The sequence below is a fragment of the Paroedura picta genome, chromosome 3 (assembly GCF_049243985.1).
Source record: "Paroedura picta isolate Pp20150507F chromosome 3, Ppicta_v3.0, whole genome shotgun sequence".
NCBI lineage: Eukaryota > Metazoa > Chordata > Lepidosauria > Squamata > Gekkonidae > Paroedura > Paroedura picta.
Genome location: NC_135371.1, coordinates 164,257,918 through 164,278,988, shown reverse-complemented (window position 1 = coordinate 164,278,988; position 21,071 = coordinate 164,257,918). Strand labels below are relative to the sequence as shown.

Sequence of the window (21,071 nt, the reverse complement as noted above, 5' to 3'; positions counted from 1 at the left end):
GAATCAGACCCTGGGTCCATCAAGGACTAGATGGGGGGGGGCTGGAAGAACTCTGTGGATGGCCTCTCCCTCCCCCCAGGACCTGGAAAGACCTGGAAAGGCTGCAGGCAGCTGTTATGGAACTCACCAGCAGGGGCAGCTCTCACGCGGCAAGGATCTGCAGCCTCCGAGCCTCAGAGGGAAGTGGAAGGAGGAGGGGGTGGTCAGGGGTGGGTGACGGAAGGCGATTGGCTGGCCGCTGGACAGGCAGGCAAGCCAGTTGGAGACGGAGGCACTCAGGGGCGGGACAGCCGCCCTGAATGGGTGTTAAGTGCCGAGTGGCATTTAAGCCATGAGACATGCTCTTCCTCCAAGGCCTTACCGGAAATATATTATGTGGAACAGATAATCCAAGTGAAACAAACGCTGAGCATTATTAGGTATTTCATTAGTTTTGCAATTTCCTTTGAGAATTAGTGCCATAAATACAAGGCTTCCTCCCCTTCCTCCTCGGCTGGTCTCTTTCTGTATTCGGTTCCACTGTCTTAAGTTCGCTTTCTCTATCCATGTTCAGTTTCCTTCTCAGAATGCAGAGCAGAGCATCTTGTGCAATCCGTGGGAGTTGCCACGGAATCCTGAAAGCCACTGTGATCCTAAAGACACTCGGTGGAACTTGGTTCCAAATATATATACCCGTATTTGCCGGCGTATAAGACGACTGGGCGTATAAGACGACCCCCCAACATTTCCACTCAAAATACAGTACTATGGGCCGCTATGGGCAGCTATGTCTATCTCAACTGAAGTGTACCCGGCGTATAAGACGATCCCCCCACTTGGAGGCATGTTTTTCAGGGGGGGGGGAAGTAGTCTTATATGCCAGCAAATACTGTATTTAAGAATTGACTGTTCTTTTGATTGTCCAGGATCCCGTATTGAGCGCACATTTGTCCAGTGTCACGCCAGCTTCCAGGGGTGCGCTGGATCGTGTTCAGGGTGTGGGTCGTGATCTTTAAAGGCCTTAACGGTCTGGGACCAGTGAACCTGCAAGACTGCCTCTCCTATTGTACCCCCTCCTGAACTTTACGATCCCAAGCAGCGAACCTCTTGGTGGTCCCTGGCCTGAGACAAGTATGCCTTCCGTCAACCACAGAGCCAGGGCCTTTTCAGCCCTGGCCCCAAACTTCTGGAACATGCTGCAGGAAGAGATCTAGGCACTGCAGGACCAGAGCCCGTAAAACTGAGTTGTTCCACTGGGCTTACGGTTGATCATAGGTGACTTTCATTATGGACCTCCTGGTTTAGCCCCTCCGCCCTCCTCAAGCAATTTACCTAGAGACTGTTGGGTTCATCCTTTTAAGTTAAGTTGCTATTAATTTTAACAATTTTACATTAATATTTATTCTTGCTCATTACTGTTAGCCCCCCGGAGCCCACTGTGGGATGGGAGGCCCATAAATCAAAGTTATAAATAAATAAATAAAAGGTCGAGCAGGTTCTTTGGCCCCAGGAGATTCACGGGATGTTACTACATAATATCGAAACACTATGGGCGGCGGGGAGGGGGGCGGTGTCGGTTTTTGCAGTAACCACTGTAATGAGTTGTAAATCACCCTGCTCACACATTACCCTAGTAAACCTCCCTTCTAGCTTTGTGGGTATGTTCACCTTCTTCACAACAAATAATATTCATTTATGAAAATGTTGATATCCTGCCTCAGGGCAGATGTGGCATGCTGCTGGAGGCAGTGCAGAGGAATTTCCTGGCCCATTTCTTTCCCCCATTCCTGTTCTTTTGCTTATTCTGTATAGCGATGAGAACCAAGCTAGGCATCTGCTTGTTTCAAGTGTTGGGTCTGACGATTAAAATATAAAGCGCAGCTTGCTTGGATCCCAGAAGAGGGTCATTTCCTTGGTTTTTGCTGCTGCAAGTTCATAGAATATTGCAGGTGGAGCCCCAGAAATCAGGATAGAACCTTCCCCACAGCACTGCTCTAGTACAGGGGGGGGGGAACAGGGGGCGGAGACGGTAGGAACCAAGCAGTACTCCAAGCCCAAATGGATTCTCTTTTGGGGGGTTTAATAGCTGTTACCAGCAGCTGCTGTGTGGCCGCCAGGAACGTGCGTTAAATCCAAGGAACTTTGACTTGATTTAAAAAAAAACATCTAAATTATATAAAGAGGATGCACAATATCAGTGAGAACCCAATGCCAAATACAACTCCATGTATACAACAGGCTGTACCACAAGGTATTCAAAAGAGAATCTCAAAATGATCTCATTCGCATCCGGTTTGTAAATAGATACCGTATATACTCGCATATAAGCCGAGGCACCAATTTCACCGCAAAATCTGGGCAAATTTATTGACTGGCATAGAAGCCGAGGGTGGGAAATGTTCCATCATCACAGGCTCTCACATCCGGCCCCCCCCCCCAACAAATACAGGAAAGTCAAGAGGGATGAATAGCTGCTGGTTTTTGTACCCCGCTTTTCACCCACAGAAACCAAAAGAATAGTTTGGAAGAAGTGATTAAGAAGAGGAAGAAGTGTAGCAAGAGGGGGAAAAAGATCAGAGTCCCTTAGTCAAACCGTTGATGTCCTAAAAGCTGCTAGAGCAACGATTGGCTGGCTGGAGCAGGCTTTTATTTCAGTTACCGTATATACCCACGTATCAGCCGTAGAGCCTCTTGTGGCGCAGAAGGGTAAGGCAGCAGACATGCAGTCTGAAAGCTCTGCCCATAAGGCTGGGAGTTCGATCCCAGCAGCTGGCTCAAGGTTGACTCAGCCTTCCATCCTTCCGAGGTCAGTGAAATGAGTACCCAGCTTGCTGCTGGGGGGTAAACAGTCATGACTGGGGAAGGCACTGGCAAACCACCCCGTATTGAGTCTGCCATAAAAACACTGGAGGGTGTCACCCCAAGGGTCAGACATGACTCAGTGCTTGCACAGGGGATACCTTTACCTTTATCAGCCGAGGAGGGCTTTTTCAGTGTGAAAAAAGGTGCTGAAAAACTAGGCTTATATACAACTATATAGGGTAATTTAATTTCTCGATGTATAGTACTATAGTACAATAAGTACATCGGTTATTAATGTGCTTCATTACACTTCTTCAGATATGGAAATTTTAACATGTTGAAATATCAGCAACTTCATTAACTCCACATTTATCACGAATAGTGCTAAACATAGCAAATCCATATCATTTACCATCTATTATTTATTCTTATTTGATGTATTATTTATTATCCATCTAAACATCCGGAAGAAGTTCCTGACAGTCAGAGCGGTTTCTCAGTGGAACAGGCTTTCTCGGGAGGGGGTGGGTTCTCCATCTTTGGAGATTTTTAAACAGAGGCTGGAGAGCCATCTAATGGAGAGGTTGATTCTATGAAGGCTTAAGGGGGTGGCAGGTGACAGTGGATGAGCGATAGGGTTGTGAGTGTCCTGCACAGTTCAGGGGGTTGGGCTAGATGACCCAGGAAGTCCCTTCCAACTCTATGATTCTATAATTTCTAAACCGCCCCTCCCCATACGGGTCGTGGACGCAGTATCTGAGTGTTCTGTGAATCCCAATTCCTCAGTTATTGCTGCAAAAATTGGATTAGCCCTTTTCCAGTTATGCCAAGAAAGGCAAAACCTCTCGTGTACCTTAAATAAATGAGGCTGTTTGTGTGCAAATGAGCCTTGGTTGCATAGTAGTCAAATCATGTAGTGAGATTTGGCTGTTCCTTGTTGCAGAATCTGGGGGTCTGAGTGTAGAGTTACATTCTTCAGTTTGAGTAGTCTGAAGCCAGCAGTAGGCAGAAACTGGGGGAAATGATATCCTTCTGCTGTACCCGCAGAGACAAGGCACCTCACAGAAATACCTTAGAATATTTGGAGGGCCCTGAAGATGAGCACATGTATCCAAGGTTGGGTTGAGAAAGGGTTGCAGCACGTGGACAGTACAAGATCACCAAGCATTTCCAGTCTAACTTCTGCTCCTCGTTTCTAATTCTTCAATAGGTTGTACCTGTGGAAGGCCATATGACCAAGACCCTGAATTACCTGGAGATGGGTCCCTCGAGCGTCTTGAAGCCCGGGCCATACAGCACCGCTCTGAAACCTCACCCGCTCAGCCCTGCTCGGATATATCCCGGCGAGCCTTCTAAAGCCAAGCTAGACCCATATGGTGGTGCCCTGAACCCGTGGGACTGGAGCAAGAACCAGACAGCAATGGAGCACTTCAACCAACGAGCCAAGAGGAAGCCCTCCTTGAAAGCTGGGCGTACCAAGAAGATCTTTGGCTGGGGGGACTTCTATTTCAACATCAAGACGCTCAAATTCAGCTTGCTGGTGACAGGCAAGATCGTGGATCACATTAACGGCACCTTCAGCGTCTACTTCCGGCACAACTCCTCCAGTCTGGGCAACGTCTCGGTGAGCATTGTGCCACCCACCAAGGTGGTGGAATTCGATGTCTTGGTCCCCCCTATCCAAACCCAACATCTCCAGCCCCAGCAGTCTACCTTAGCTGAGCCCAAGGAAACCAAGACCTTCAATTGCCACGTGGAGTACGAGAAGACTAACCGGGCGCGGAAGAACAAGCCTTGCCTCTACGACCCCTCCAAGATCTGCTTCACCGAGCATACGCAGAGCCACGCCGCCTGGCTCTGTGCCAAACCTTTCAAGGTCATCTGTATTTTCATCTCCTTCTTCAGCATTGACTACAAGCTGGTCCAGAAGGTCTGTCCAGATTACAACTTCCAGAACGAGAACCCCTATTTCGGCTGACGAGGGGACGGACGTCCAAGGGATGGGGATGTGGGAGTTAAGAGTTGCGGGAGTTTTATAGGGAAAAAAAAACACAAAATCAGAGTTGGAAAAAACTTTTGTCCGGTGGTCGAAGAGCAAGAGAAGATGCCTGCTCTTCGCAGAAGAGAAACGGTCAGGTCAGAAAACCCACTGGAATCAGCTCCATCAGATAGACATCCCTTTTCCGGGGTCCACTGAACTTCCCACGTTTCGAGGAAGATGGAAATTGGCCCCAAGGACACTGTCCACTTCCGTACTCCATCCGTCCCCTTCCTGATGCTGTTTGGGGCATCTCGTAGCGGTTCCCAGCAATACAAAGAAACGGCTTGCTGTGGCTACACCTCTTCTCCGTCTACATGAACCCCGCTGCTTCCGTGGGGTCGTCATTATCCGCTACAGCAGCACGTCCCTCGGGATCATAACCTCCTGTGCGGAACGTTGAATTCCTAAGAGCAACCAAAGGGTATCCCACGGGGGCTGAACCGCAGATCATCCAGTGACTGAAGACGGACAGTCCAGATTGGGGGTGTGGAAAGTGGCATATTAACCCATCGTGCCCCTTGCCGGGTGCTCCAGAATAGAAAGACCATCAGGCTTTGAGTGGTGTTGAGGGTGGTGTTGGGTAGGAATCGCCAGTTACGCGATACTCCGCTGGGGAACAGGACGGAGATATAGCAGCGGAAGGTGGCGGCGCATACAGACTGCAGCGGCACATGCGTGAAACGAAGCCACGAGGAATTCGCTGCATAAAGAGAACGGGGAGGAATGAGGTGGATTTGGGGGGGGCTGAAAGTGCGCATGAATGTGGACTCTCAAGGATCCTGAAGAAAGCATGGGTTGGGGTCAAGGGAAGTTGGAAAGATCGTGGAAGTGCAGTGTGGGAGACGGAGGTTTCGCAGACGTCACGCTGTGCTGGGCGAATTAGGAGGGGCGTGTCGGCATATGGAACTGGGGGAGCTAGATTCTGGGGGGGTCCAACTGGCTTTGTCAGTGGAGAAGGGCGTCCCCTGTAACCTCTGAAACGGCCCTGTTGAGGATCGTGGGACCTCCGTGTACAAAAACCATGTGGAATGGTGGCTTAGGTGAGAGAATGACGAAGCCAGCTGGATCCAACCCTTTGTATGTTGCTTATATTCATGGTATGTCTGTTGGCAAGAGTGCACACGTCTGCATGTAATCAGGGCCCTCAGGGTGTGACAGTGGCATTAATAAAACATACAGAGTTTTCATTAGTCCATTGGATCGATAGATTAATCAACTGGAGGCTTAACCGCAGCTTCAATAGATTAATCAACTGGAGGCTTAGCCGCGGCTTCAGAATGCATCTCCTCAGGTTAGGCGGCCGGGCTGAGATGGAAGGGTGCACCATGGCGCATCTGTATAGATGTCCTAACTCTGTCCTTTCCAGTTTGCTTCCCAAGGTAGCAGCTGTTTTGCGTTTCAGAGTGTGACCACTTGGAGTTTCCGGACAGCGACAGATGAAGAAGAGTTGGTTCTTATATGCCACTTTTCTCTACCCGAAGGAGTCTCAAAAGTGGCTTACAGTCGCCTTCCCTTCCTCTCTCCACAGCAGACACCCTGTGAGGTGGGTGAGGCTGAGAGAACCCTGATATTACTGAACAAGAAGAGTTGGTTCTTATATGCCGCTTTTCTCTGCCCGAAGGAGTGTGAAAGCGGCTTACAATCGCCTTCCCTTTCCTTAAAACAACAAGACCACAAAATGGCCAACCTTGTTGAGAGTGACTTCCATTGGTCTTTGAAATCTGGATCTTCCACAGTTAGGGTGGCAGTTCAAGATCACCTGCCGTTACAACTCATTTTGAAACTAAAGAGATGTTCCCCTACGGAGATCAGTTCCCCCTGGGGAAAATGGCTGCTTTGGAAGGTGGGTGCCATAGCATTGTGCCCATCTGATGTCCTTCCCCTGCCCCATATCTCACCCTGCCCAGGCTCCACCCCCAAAATCTCCAGGTATTTCCCAAACCCAAGCTGACAATTATCCACAGTACACATAAGAAGAGTGCATTTTGGCTGGGATTTGGCTTTGGTGCAGAACTGTAGAAGCTCTTTGTAGGAAAGGGAAAGAAATGAAAAGAGTTGGCCTTTTTCCTAACAGTGAGTGGCTGGTTTTGTGTAGCAAACTGCAAGCCATCTTGGACTTGATAGAAGCCAGGTGTTTTCTCTCAGTATTTTTTCTTTTCTTTTTTGGTAACCCTCCAGTTGGTTGAGTGAGCTAAAGCCAGAGGTCAGTTGAAGAAGAAGAGTTGGTTCTTATCTGTTGCTTTTCTCTACCTAAAGGAGGCTCAAAGTGGCTTACAGTCGCCTTCCCTTTCCTCTCCCCACAACAGACACCCTGTGAGGGAGGTGAGGCTGAGAGAGCCCTGATATTACTGAAGAAGAAGAGGAGTTGGTTCTTATATGCCGCTTTTCTCTACCTGAAGGAGTCTCAAAGCAGCTTCCATTCACCTTCCCTTTCCTCTCCCCACAACAGGCACCCTGTGAGGGAGGTGAGGCTGAGAGAGCCCTGATATTACTGAAGAAGAAGAGGAATTGGTTTTTATATGCCGCTTTTCTCTACCTGAAGGAGTCTCAAAGCAGCTTACAGTCGCCTTCCTTTTCCTCTCCCCACAACAGACACCCCGTGAGGGAGGTAAGGCTGAGAGAGCCCTGATATTCCTGCTCAGTCAGGACACCTTTCTCAGCACCATGGCGAGCCCAGGGTCACCCAGCTTGGCTGCATGTGGATGAGTGCAGAATCGAACCCGGCTCACCAGATTAGAAGTCCACACTCCTAACCACTACACCAAAGTGTTGAGCCAACTTTTTTAAAAATGCAGGTCGACAGGCCCAGTATCCATGCGTGGGTGCATTTCATTAAAGTGTATGTGCCTGTGAGTGTGTGTGTGTGGTGAGGAATGCAGCATGTGTCGTAAGGAGTGCTTGTGCATGCAATTGAATGCGAAGGTAAGAGGCCGTGAAAAAGAAGCCGGCAGGCGTTTTCATGGGCCGGTGAGGCATCTTCCAAAGCTTGACTCATTTGTATGGAAAGAACGAAGCGTTGTTACTTTTTCGTATGGGAATAGAAATTTCGAATCCAATGGCACTTTTAAGACCATCAATTGGGTAAGCTTTCGTGTGCATGAAAACTTCATCAGGCAACGAAACACAGATAACCAGGCTGCATATATAAGGAGAAAGTCAGTCATGGATTAGTACACAGCACAATGAAGAAGGAAGAGTTGGTGTTTATACCCTGATTTTCATTGCCCGAAGGAGTCTCAAAGCAACTTGCAATCAACTTCCCTTCCTCTCCCCCACAATAGACCACCTGTGAGCTAGGTGAGGCTGACAGAGCTTCGACAGAACTGCTCTGTGGTTCTCTCTCCTGAAAAGTTGATTCCCACCACTCCTCTTTAAGCTAAAAGTTCTTTAAACTTTCCACAGCTCTCTGCAGAGCAACGTGGTAGGATGTTGGCATAAACAATTTCAGCAGGTAGGATTAGCTTCTTCAGGCAGAGGATGCACGACCTCCAAAACCTCTGTGATCTGTATTTTCAGGATTGCTGACTGATGTGGTCATGTGTAGTAGAAACATTGAAGGCCTCAAGATCCACAGAAAGGGGGACCTCATAGGTATGTTCGGAGGCAGGTTTGGCCAAACTGGGACTCTCCAGATGTCCATGCTAGCAGAGGCTCATGGGAATTGTAGTCCATAGACATCTGGAGAGCCCCAGTTTGGAAACCTTTTTCTAAGGCAACCTCCTATGGTCTCCCATGACAGGGAAATTACATTTGAATGTCACAAAATCCCCAGAGGTATAAATCTAGCAAGTCACAGAGACGAAGTCTTGCTCAGACTCACAAATGTGTTAGATTCCTATTCTCAGTCATTTTCTTGGAGTCAAGGATATCAGGAGGGGAACCTTCAGACATGCAATGTCCCACCTGTAATCTGGAGTATTGTATCACATGATAGCTCGGAATGGGTAGCTCTGGTGCAAGAACTTGTGTGCAAAAGAGACAACTTTAGATAACTTTTTCAGTCCAACTTTGCAAATCAAATCAAAGGACGGTAAGCACATTTGTTTTTTTTTCGTGTGAACGGGGTCTGAGCAGTCTTTGCCTGCTTGGTTGAAGCCCATGTGACACACAGCTAGCCAATCACAGATCAGGTACACCAGGGAATTTGCAAATGGTGGGTTACAAACTCATGCTGCCAGCTGGCTGATGAATTTGGAAACCCCCCGTGGATTCGAGTTTTCAAAAGTGACTGGTGCCTTTGCACACTCACAGGCGATGTTTACAAACCAAACCAGAGTTTCAGGCTGGAATTCGGGAATCAAAGGCTCATCCCAGCTGCATGGAGGTGGGGAACGGCATAAGCTTGGTGGCCAAGTGAGTCAACCCGTGACGCTCAAGTCCTGATTTGCAAAGGTACAAATTACACCTCATCTCTCCCTCCCGCTTTACACCACATCAAAGCTGCAGCCAAGTGTGGGCTGCTGCAGGTGAAAATATGTGCAGGCTGGTGTGTTTGAATGGCTTGGGCAGCAGGGAACCAGACATAAATACGCTTGTGAACAACCATTGGAGTGATAGGCGTGAGCCCAGGGCTGCATCTGCACAGAGCTTTTATTCCAATCGCAGGTCGATTCAGTCCCAGCCGTCTACGCTGAATGCGATTTTCATTTTGATTTTGGGCAATTTAAATTTTCCCTCTACAACAAGCAGGATTGGTCCGGAGTGACCCTACCTTCCCCCCGCGATATCCTGGAGTTGAATTGAAGCGTTTCCCATAAACAGGAGCTATATTCTGTTCTTCCTGGGGAGTAGTCTTGGAAGCAGGCCAGTCTAGTGGAGCTCTATCTATGGTAAAGAGCAGAGAGACATACCAGGCCAGTTCCTTTGGATGCCCAACAGGACATAGAGACTGAAGCCTTTTCCTGATGTTCATAGAATCATAGAGTTGGAAGGGGCCATACTGGCCATCTAGTCCAACCCCCTGCTCAACGCAGGATCAGCCCTAATGTTTTGATGTTCCATCAAAAGAAGCCAAGACAGATGACTAAAGAACTCCTAAACGACTTAAGGTTTAAAAGAGAGAAGAAGGTGATTGTAAGCCACTTTGAGACTCTTTCGGGTAGTGAAAAGCAGGGTATAAAACCAGCTTTCTTCTTTTGGACAAAGCAGTGGGAACTGGTATTCAGGCCATGGAGCTGGGGTACCAATTGGAGGCCTCTAATGAGGAAACCATGTTCCATTCCAAAGGGGTAACCAGTTTTCTGGGGTTGGTTTTGTTTTTAAAACTGGCAAGGTCCTTGGCGACATGCCAGCACCTCTCAGCAGATCCTTATGTGTCTGAACTGGGAAGAAACCAAATCTCGTTATTGTTTAACTCACCTTTTGGAGGGGTGGGGAGAGAAGAGGCACTCAATTGACCGTTGACCGAGCATGGACAGTGTATCAGCATATGCAAAGATAAGCAGCATGGGGTGGGAAGGCCATGCAGCGCATTCTCTATGGCTTCCTAATAGCTTTCTGTTCTTTTTTCCCCTTTCTTTTGCATTTGGACTAATACTCTCTCCTATTCAGAGAGTCCCCTCTTGCTGCCGACCGCGTGGGAAACATCATTATGCCACTCGGCTATTGAGATCTCATTTCAGAGTCTCTCACATTCATTTCATGCATCAGATCATACGGCGCATCGTGCGCGGCGTGTTGCGAGCCCAAATCCTCACAAGTGATTATTCCTGTGGCGTCCGTCTGGCTGATGCGATGCTTGTGGGCACGTGTCCACACACGAGTCGCGGGCGTGCGGAGAAGGCGTGGCACCTGCCCACAGGTGCGCAGGCCCACGCGCAAGTATTGGTATGCATGAGGATGGTCCTGTGTGGTTGCTGCATGGCGCCTCGGCAAGGGTGTGGATCCAGCAGTGCGTTTGGCTGTACGTGGCCGACTTCTTTACCTCTTAACGTGGCTTAGAGACACATGCCTGTGCGTATGAGCCAGAGGGATCAGGAGATGGGAATGGAGAAAGCCTGAGAACTGAAGTAGAACCTGCCAATCAGGCTATCTAAACAGGAAAGCTAGAACGAGACGCCGCCAACCCTCCCATGGAAGCAGTCCCGCTCCCGCCCCCCTCTGGACTGTCAATCATTCATCGTTGTCCTTATCTATAGAATGTCTGTATCCAGTGAAGAAGCATCCGGCCGTCAGACTGCAGGGGCGGGGAAGGTGGTGACAGGTGAAGGGCAGGATTGCCCCCTCCTCCAACGCTGCCCTCCACCCGCCTACCACCACCCACTCGGCCGGGCCCTTTGCCAGGGCGAAGACTTCTTCATATTTTTATATATTTAAATGAAATAAATGAGAATCAATGGAAGCTGGTGTACTGTTTGTTTGTTTTTTTTGCGGGGAAAGCTGGCAACGTTTGGTCGGAGACGCAAGCAGATGGTGCTAGCAATGCTTCGCTTTCAGGGTGGATCCATCTGGTGCCGTGTTGCCTACGGCTGGCTTCAGTTCTCACGTGGTCCGCTGTTCTCTTCATCCCTGCGGTCCACTCGTGTGTTTTAAATTAACAAAGCGAGAGGGGAGGGAGCCTATTCCGGATCTCACCGTCAAAGTAGAATGAATCTCTCGCTGTATGAGTTGGAAGAATGTAAACAGTGTTGCCTAGAAGAGGGATAGTCCTCCAGATGTCCATGGACTACAATTCCCATGAGCCCCTTCCAACCCATGGGAATTGTACTCCATGAACATCTGGAGGACCACAGGTTGACTACCCCTGGCCTAGAAGAAGAAGAGGTGGTTCTTATATGCCGCTTTTCTTATATGCCTGATATTCCTGAAGAAGAAGAATTGGTTCTTATATGCCACTTTTCTCTACCTGAAGGAGTCTCAAAGGGGCTTACAATCGCCTTCCCTTTCCTCTCCCCACAACAGACACCCTGTGAGGGAGGTGAGGCTGAGAGAGCCCTGAGATTCCTGCTCAGTCAGAATGCCTTTTTCAGTGCCGTGGGGAGCCCAAGGTCACCCAGCTGGCTGCATCTGGGGGAGCGTGGAATCAAACCCGGCTTGCCAGATTAGAAGTCCGCACTCCTAACCACTACACCAAGCTGGCTCACAGCAAGCAGAGATGGTGGAATTGGTCTCTGCCTTACAACTGGGACTCCCAATCAAGGTTCCATAGACTCCTGGGGGGTCCCAGCTAGCCCAGCTTGCTTTGTTAGAATCCCAGCATGCTTTGCTAGAAGACCAGCTGCCATTGGGTAGACGATGGGCCACTAGAAATCCACTCAGGATGGAAAGTGCCATCAAGTCACAGCTGGCTTCTGGTGACCTTTTAAGGTGTTCAAGGCAACAGATGTTCAGAAGTGGTTTGGCCATCACCTGCCTCTGTGTGGTGACCATGGGCTTCCTGAGTGGTCTCCCTTCCATATGCTGACCAGGTTTTGACTCTGCTGAGATCTGAGAAGATCCCCTGGCTTGGCCCATCCATGTTAAGGTAGAAAGGGACTGCCAGTGGATGTTGCCTTCTGACCAGCCTTGGCTGAAGGTTGTGAAGAAGATTGGTGGGTGACAAAGTTAAGTTCTCTGCAGCATTCTCCCTGTGAGACCTCCCCCTGGGGGAGTCTTCCTCTCTGTAACCTCTCTCCTACAGATAACTTCCTGCAGAAAAACACCAACCTATATGTCGGGGGTGCCCAAATTGTGGCTCTCCAGTTGTCCATGGACTACAATTCCCATGAGTCCCTGCATGCTGGTGGGAGCTCATGGGAATTGTAGTCCATGGACAGCTGGAGAGCCAGTTTGGGCAGGAGCTCATGGGAATTGTAGTCCATGGACAGCTGGAGAGCCAGTTTGGGCAGGAGCTCATGGGAATTGTAGTTCATGGACAGCTGGAGAACCAGTTTGGGCAGGAGCTCATGGGAATTGTAGTTCATGGACAGCTGGAGAACCAGTTTGGGCAGGAGCTCATGGGAATTGTAGTTCATGGACAGCTGGAGAACCAGTTTGGGCACGAGCTCATGGGAATTGTAGTCCATGGACAGCTGGAGAGCCACCATTTTGCCACCCCTGGCATATGTGAAGAGTTTTTGAGTAAGAGGTAAGTTTCTTTTCAAAAGAAAACTGAAGCAAAACATTTTCACAGTGTTTCCCATAAACAGGAGCTATATTCGGTTCTTCTTGGGGAGTAATCTTGGAAGCAGGCCAGTCAATGGTAAAGAACAGAGAGACATAACAGGGCCACCTTATCCACCTCGGTATGCTCGTATCTGACTCGTAATGATACTCTGAGCTCTTGAGCAGTGTTATCTCTTCAGGTCCCGATGCGCGGGCGCGGCCCAATGCGTGGGCGCGGCGGGCGCGGCCGGTCCGTGCGGGCGCGACCCGATGCCCTGCCGGTCCCCAGCCTCGGAAAGGTTGGGGACCACTGCCTTAGGTAACGGGCTACGTACGCAGGACAGAGCATGAGGCAAAATGAATTGGCTTTGGCTGCCACTACATATTGTCCATGCGCCTGAGGAAATTATGTGACTTGAGGAATACGTCCTGGATTTATCAGGCCAAATATTTCCCCCTTCAGATTTCCTCCTGCAGGGAGACTACCTCCCTCCCTGTCCCCTGCCCTAACCCCAGACGTTAACTGGTGATGGCTGAGTCAGGAATACGAGAGGTTCTGAATGCCTGATGTATGAAACCAGGCCTGAATGGGACCAGAGGTAGTTAGGGCTGCCATCTTTGAATTGGGAGGTTCTCGGAGATTTGAGGGTGAAGCTGAGGAGGGGCAGCCATTTTTCTCCAGGGGAATTGTCTCCTTCCCTGGGGATGTACGTAGCTCCGGGTTTCTCAACCAAGGTTTTGTGAAACCCTGGGGTTTCTTGACGGCCTTGCAAGGGTTTCCCGAGTGGGTGGGAGTTAATTTTTACAATATTTTTAAACACTGCTAAGAGCCTCTTGTGGCGCAGAGTGGTAAGGCAGCCGTCTGAAAGCTTTGCCCATGAGGCTGGGAGTTCAATCCCAGCAGCCGGCTCAAGGTAGACTCAGCCTTCCATCCTTCCGAGGTCGGTAAAATGAATACCCAGCTTGCTGGGGGTAAACAGTAATGACTGGGGAAGGCACTGGCAAACCACCCCGTATTGAGTCTGCCATGAAAACGCTAGAGGGCGTCACCCCAAGGGTCAGACATGACTCGGTGCTTGCACAGGGGATACCTAAACATTTATCGGGGGACCATATATGGTCATGTTGACCCCCTCCCCAAAGAAATGGCCAGTGATGCTGAGAAGGGGAGGGTCCCTGGGTGGGCTTTGTGCAGCTCTGCTTCCCAACCATATTCGGTACCCACACACCCTTTTCTGGGGTTTCTCGAAGCCTGGAGAATGTTTCAGGGGCTTCTCAATGGTAAAAAAAATTGAGAAAGGCTGAGGTAGTCCATTACCTCAGCGGTTGAGGGAAACTGAATCTCCAGACCCCTGTCTGGATGCTGGCAATCCTAAAGACATTACACTTTGTCAAGATTATGGCCAAGGTAGCCCATTCAGTCCAGTCCTTGACTGTCTCAGCGGCTGTCTTCATCATGAGCCAAGTACGGGGCTCTCTAAGAGACTTCGCAGAGTAGAAAATGGGTTTTTGGCAGGGCTGATTTCGGCTGCTCGATTGAAGAGCTAGGCGAAAAGCTCCTGCGCCCTTGTTTTTAATGCAGCGTATTTTTATTCATTTGAGGAGCTCAAGGTGGCTCATTTAGTTCTCCTTCCATTTTAGCCTCGCAGCAATTGGGGGCAAAGTAGGTCCTAAAAGACAACAAATGGCCCCAGGTTGTAAAGTGAGATCCTTGACTAACGGGGTCTTGAATCCAGGTACCCCCAAGACCCAGGCTGACAGATTTACCATAATGCTATGCAGTGGGTTGGGGAATAGATTTAGACTGTGAGTCTGGTGGGGACGGGGGTGTCATCCTCCCCCCTTTTTCCCCAGTAGAAATTGCCCCACAGAACTGTTGTTGTTGTTGTTGTTGTTGTTGTTATTATTATTTAATTTATATCCCGCCTCCCCCCGGAGGCTCGAGGCGGGTCGCATAAAAACCAATCCCCTAAAACAGTAGTCCCCAACCTTTCTGAGGCTGGGGACCGGCAGGGGCAACTGCCCCGCCTGTGCATGGTGCATGTGCAGCCTGCGCCACGCATGTGCCATGCACAACCGAAATTGTGCATGTGTGGCACTTTTGCGCATGCGTGGCACTTTTGCACGCATGCGCAAAAGTGCCACGCATGCGCAATTTCGGCTGCGCATGTGCGCATGTGCGCATGTGCAGCCTGGCCGCGCATGTGCAGTGCGTGGCGCAGCCCTGATTCCCTCTCCCCACCCTCCCGCAGTAAGAAGCTTCCCGGGCCGCAAGCTTGTGGCCTGGGATGTTTTTTTACTGCAGGGGGGGGCGGGGATAGGGAGCCGCGGCCCGGCGCCATGGCCTTCGCGGCCTGCAGGTTGGAGACCACTGCCCTAAAACAATAAAAGCACAATAAAACATAATACAATTAATACAAAAGTTAAGACAAGAATGGCGGCAAAATTCAATATAACTAACCCAATTCCACAACCCACTAAGAAGGGAAAGGGAGGGGGCAGATGACAGGCGCAACCGTCACATGTGTGAGGGGGGCTAGATTTTCTTGCTGCCCGGCTTCAACCACTATTGTTAATCACAGTAGTGCATAACTTTAATATAGAGGGTTGTTTACTTTTTCTTCTTCTGCGACTAGTAGCTCCAAGGAGAAAGTTTTTGCAGGGAAATGGAATGCAGGGGGGGGGCAGGATTAAAACAATTCTCTCCCCAGTACTGCAGCTTTGATTCAAATAGCTCCCACCCCCCATCCTGTGCTGCCTTTGAATGTGATCCCAGTCAGAGATCTTCTACGTAATACATCCTTTGGACCTCAGACGCTCCCTTCAAGGCATCGGCCGAGGTCTCCTGAACCCTCTTTCCGCTCAATGTGAGCAGTTACAAAGGTTTTGGCAGACGCCAGCTGGTAAATAGGCCCTTAAAAGTTTGCAGCTGGTTTTGTTTCGAGCGACAGGAAAGTAAAGCCATCACTTAATGGGATGGCACAGAACCTAGGAAGTGGGTCTCCTAAGGACTGCTCAGCAGCATGCGTGCAATTCTCAAATGTTGAATCTTCGCCACTCACGTCCATTCTGAGAGTGCAGGGGGCTTTCTCGATACTCCACTTCAAGCAGATTTTGCTAGGCCGGTTATTTTGTTTCTCCCTCTGTGATAGAATTAGGAGCGTTACTGCTTACTGGATTCTTTTTCTCTGTGCTGATTCTCTTCGGCATTAAACAGACTGGAACTGGGGCCAGGAAAGAGTTGGCGTCACCTGTGTTTTTCTTGTCTCGCTGGGCTAGTCCAAGGACTGGGAGAAGAAGGCAGAACAGCTGTGGGAATTCTTTACATAAGAAAATACGAGCCCAGCTGGATCAGACCAATGGTCCATCTAGTCCAGTATCCTGTTTCCTACCATTGCTAACAAGACACCCTAGAACAGGGGTAGTCAAACTGCGGCCCTCCAGATATCCATGGACTACAATTCCCAGGAGCCCCTGCCAGCGGATGCTGGCAGGGGCTCCTGGGAATTGTAGTCCATGGACATCTGGAGGGCCGCAGTTTGACTACCCCTGCCCTAGAATGTTCACAGACAAGGCATAAAGATTCAGTTCCCCCTGTGGTTGCTCCCAAACAACTGATATTCGGTGGTATACTGTGTCTGAATATGGAGGTTCCAAGTTAGCCATCATTACTAACAGAGATTGCTTGTCTTGTACTCTGAATTTGTTTGATCCCTTTTTAAAGCTACCTGTGATAGCAGGCACCTTATCCTGGGTGGCCCAGGCTAGCCTGAATACATCAGCTCTTGGAAGCTAAGCCGGGTGGGCCCTTGATATAAAGGATGAGAGACCACCAAAGAAGTTGAGACAGGCAATGGCAAACCACCTCTGGACATCTTGCCCCTATGGGACAGTGATAAGTGATCTGTGCCTTCACAACCAAACCATGAGGCCTAATTCAGACGAATTTGGCCCTGCTTGTCATTTGCAAACAGAAGTTCGTCACGAACTCTTAAAGCAGTTCTCAGTGGTACGTGGATGGAGAGGGAAGCTTCACGTAGCTCTGCACTTTAAATTCAACTTTGCAAATGAAATGAGGGACCAGAACCTGAATAAATGTGGGTTTTAAATTGCACATCCATCCGTTCGTGCAGTGAACGGAATGTGAAAAGTACTCCACTCATGTTTAGAGCAAAATCAAGTGTCCACAGCACACGGATCTCTTTAGACCAAGGCTGCGGTTTCAGACCGTTGATCGATCAAAGCCAGGATTGTCAGCTCAAAGAGAAGAAAAAATACCTCACCACAATAGGAATAACAAAAAACAATTCAGCGATTAGAACAAGTATACAGCTGATTTTGCAATGAGCCTCTTGTGGCGCAGAGTGGTAAGGCAGCCGTCTGACAGCTTTGCCCATGAGGCTGGGAGTTCAATCCCAGCAGCTGGCTCAAGGTTGACTCAGCCTTCCATCCTTCCGAGGTCGGTAAAATGAGTACCCAGCTTGCTGGGGGGTAAACGGTCATGACTGGGGAAGGCACTGGCAAACCACCCCGTATTGAGTCTGCCATGAAAACGCTAGAGGGCGTCACCCCAAGGGTCAGACATGACTCGGTGCTTGCACAGGGGATACCTTTACAGCTGATTTTACAATTAAGGAAGTATACAAGAAATACACAGTAAACAATCTTGCAAAGTGGGTGCTACTGTTTGTTGCATTACATATTATATTTAAGTTGGTATAAAGGAATTGCAAGATTGCTGGCAGGGGCTCATGGGAATTGTAGACCATGGACATCTGGAAGGCCGCAGTTTGACTGCCCCTGCCTAAATCCATCGCCCTGACAATGGCCCCACACTGTCTGTTGCCGTGCATCCCCCCACAGAATTGTACTCGTCCAAGCCAAGTGACTTCAGTAGACATAGAAGGGGTATAACCGCTGGGGACTGAATGACAAGGCTTGAATTCTGCCTGTGAGAGTCAGCAACCTGGGTGTTGCTGGGATCATTTGCAATGCTTACAGATACTCAGTCCTTGTGTGTCAACTCGTGCTGGGTGTGCATAAGCTGACAGCCTGTGTGTCTATCTGCTGTGCCCTGCACATGTACAGTGGCTTCACCTTGTGTTCGTGTCCCACTATCTGGACAATGAGCAAGAATTTGGGCTTCTTTCCGATGGTGGTGCTGCTAAGCAACCCCGGCCTTTCTGAGGGTACCAAATGCCTTCTTCTGTCCCCTTTGCGACATCTCTTGCCTTCCTGGGATGCTCTCACTTTGGACCTCTGGCTCCCTTCCTAAGGATGCCACATGCCTTCATTTCACAGGGTGTCTCATGCATTTGAGGGCTTGGTGGTTAAGAGCGCCAGATTCTAATCTAGAGAACAGGGTTTGATTCCCCACTCCTCCACATGCATCCAGCTGGGTGACCTTGAGCCCATCGCAGTCCTTTTAGAGCTCAAACCTGCTTTGAGTCACATGAGTGATCCTGAGCCAGTCACATTTCTCTCAGAGCTCTCTCAATCTCACCTACCTCACAGAGTGTCTGTTGTAGGGAAAGGAAGGGAGGGCGATTGTAAGCTGCTTTGAGACACATGAGACTGCCTGGGTGACCTTGGGCCAGTTCCAGTTCTCCCATAGCTCTCTCAAACTCACCTACCTCACAGGGTGTCTGTTGTGGGGAAAGGGAGGGAGGGCTATTGTAAGCCGCTTTGACACATATGAGGCTGGGTGACCTTTCGGCCAGTTACAGTTCTCTTAAGGCTGTTCTTGCATAACAGTTCTGTTAAGGCTCTCTCCGCTTCAGCCACCTCTCCCAGTGTCTGTTGTGGGGAGTGCACCTTACAAAGCACAGAGGGACACAAACCCTTAATATAAACAAAGAAATGATCTTTTTAACAAGCTGCTGACATCAAAGGAGGCCCATAAGAAGAGGAAATCCATAACAAAGCATGTTCTCAGAGCATTATGGAGAGTGAGGACCAACTCACAAGTTATAATGCCCTCCTGGGGCATTAGATGTGTTTCTATCCAGAGTGACTTTGCATGGGCCCAAATTCAGATTGGGACACTAGCAGATGAACCAAAGGGGCATCACACTACTTTTCCTGACTTGAAAGGGTCTTTGGAAGATGTTTTCTGCCCCACTGGGAAGATCTACATACAGAATATTAAGATGGGTGCAGCCCCTAACAGGGCAAACAGCAGCTCCACATGACACTGTTAGCTTGGGGAAATGGTAAGGAAAAGGCTTAAATCCCTCTTCTCTGGGCTCCGTGACCCAATAGTGTACCTAGCCTATCCGTCATCTGGGGTAGATGGGGGGCTGCTGATGCAGGGGTTGGGGCTTGGTGCCCCGCTCCCTTGCTAGTTCCCTGCAGGACTCCTGCTGCCGCCTTCCTGCCCAACTGACCCACCTGAGCCTCACCTCACATCCACCATTCCTCCTCCTCCAGGACTCTCCCTCCCTCGGCCAAGCTTGCCTAGCACCACCCCTCTGGCCTGGGAGGCAAAAGCGCCTGTCCTCCCATCCCTCATCTACACCATGCACACTCTATGACCCCGCGACCCCGAGCACTGGTGACACAGATTCTGACGGTCAGTTATGGAAGCAGCCACCACCACCGCCGGGCCAAGGAGAAGCTTTGCGCGTGCAGCAGTCTGGATCGCCAGCACTGTCCGGGAGTGGAAGAGAAAGAAGAAAGACAGTCAGGTGGTCACCTCGACAGGCTTTTGCTAGCCAGTGAAGCATCCCTCATGGGCGCGTCTGACAAAGCCCTCCCCGTGTGTATCAGGTGCCATGTGCTCCCAGGGTCCCTCTGCTGCACCTCCCTCCCCCGCCTTCCTCCATGTCCCAAAGGAGAAGCAGGCCCTTGATCAGCAGGGCTGGGGTCATGTGCTGGCCTTCCTCGAGCATCCTGGCGGGCAGAGAGCTGCAGCAGGTGGACAGAGGGAGGCTGTTGCGCCATGGTGGCTCCCCCATCTTGTGGCCCCCGGGACACGGGCCCTGGTTGCCACGCCCTTTTCCAGAAGAAGGCAGTCTCTGGGGACCAACAGACGGTCCAGTCAGTACCAAACCGGGTTCACGCTTGTCTAGCGTGAGCAAAAGACGAGCGCTTTTTCATGAGTCATCCAGAAAAAACCCGTCTGCTTGTTTACAAACTTCCATTCAGGTTTATCTCTCATCAGCTCTGCTCTTTTGAAAAACAGCAGCGGCAAATCTCTTTGTGCAACGCGGAATTTAAAACCGGAGCGACAGGACGTGGCCATGGCTACCTATGCTCTAATTGGGTCTAGACTGGGCTCTCACAACGTGCTCTGTGAGGAGCTGCTTTTGAAGCTTGTTTGGAAGATCCTGTCAGGGCAGGTAGACTGTTGACAGGTACGGATTCTGCCGTCTCCCCCAGTATCCGTACCTGTCAGCTGTTGCCCAATCGAGAGGCTTATGGACACCAGTCAAAAGCGGTTCATGGCATTTCAGGCCCTGAGCAGCCTGGGAATGGGGAACTGAGAGGCCTTTGATAACTTGGATGCTATGGTTGCTTTCTGTCCAGCAGAAAGGCTTTTCTGTCTACATGGGAGGGCAGAGCTTTCTGCTGATCTTCCTCTCTGCTGCATATTCTGAGGTCAATCTTTACACCAAGCTGTCTCATTCAGGATTCCATGAAATTCTGTGGTTTCTTGAGAGCCCTGGGTTTCCCAAATGAGTTGGAGTTAGCTAATTTTTATATCTTTTCAAAATTTATGAAACATTTAGCAGTCTCTTCTGTCCACAATCCACCTGTAAAGTTCCCCTGTAAAGAAGAGTTACTTTGGAGGGTGGACTTGGTGGCATTATACCTTGCAGGCATCCCTCCCCTCCCCAAAATCTGCCCTCCCCAGGCTCTGCCTCTCAAATCTCTAAGAGTATCCTAGCTGAGAGCTGGCAACCCTATTTCCCAGGGGCTGCTTTCTCTAGAGGCTAGTCTCCCCCCCCCCCAAATGCTCAGCTTGCCGGCCCCCCAGCATGGATGAAGTTGCTTTTTTTTAAAGGTCACATTTGCATGATACATGGGGCACCTATGAAACTCCTGCCTGCAATTATTTCTCCAGCCATGATGCAGGAGCCAGGGTATTATTCACTAAATCACATACCTGTTTTTAAAAGTTCACGTTCATATGCAGCGACCGGCGAGCCCGCGCTGAGTGAATTGG

General features: G+C 49.8%; 1 protein-coding gene across 1 annotated transcript in view; it reads left to right on the top strand.

Annotated features, from left to right (window-relative positions):
* The window catches only part of NXPH4 (neurexophilin 4), a 131,437-nt gene extending 120,292 nt beyond the window's left edge, over window positions 1-11,145 (top strand). The window contains exon 2 of the mRNA XM_077329216.1: window positions 3,992-11,145. Coding sequence (XP_077185331.1) covers window positions 3,992-4,759 — 768 coding nt within the window. The 3' untranslated portion in view covers window positions 4,760-11,145. The remainder of the gene's footprint in view (window positions 1-3,991) is intronic.
* The last annotated feature ends 9,926 nt before the right edge of the window (window positions 11,146-21,071 follow it).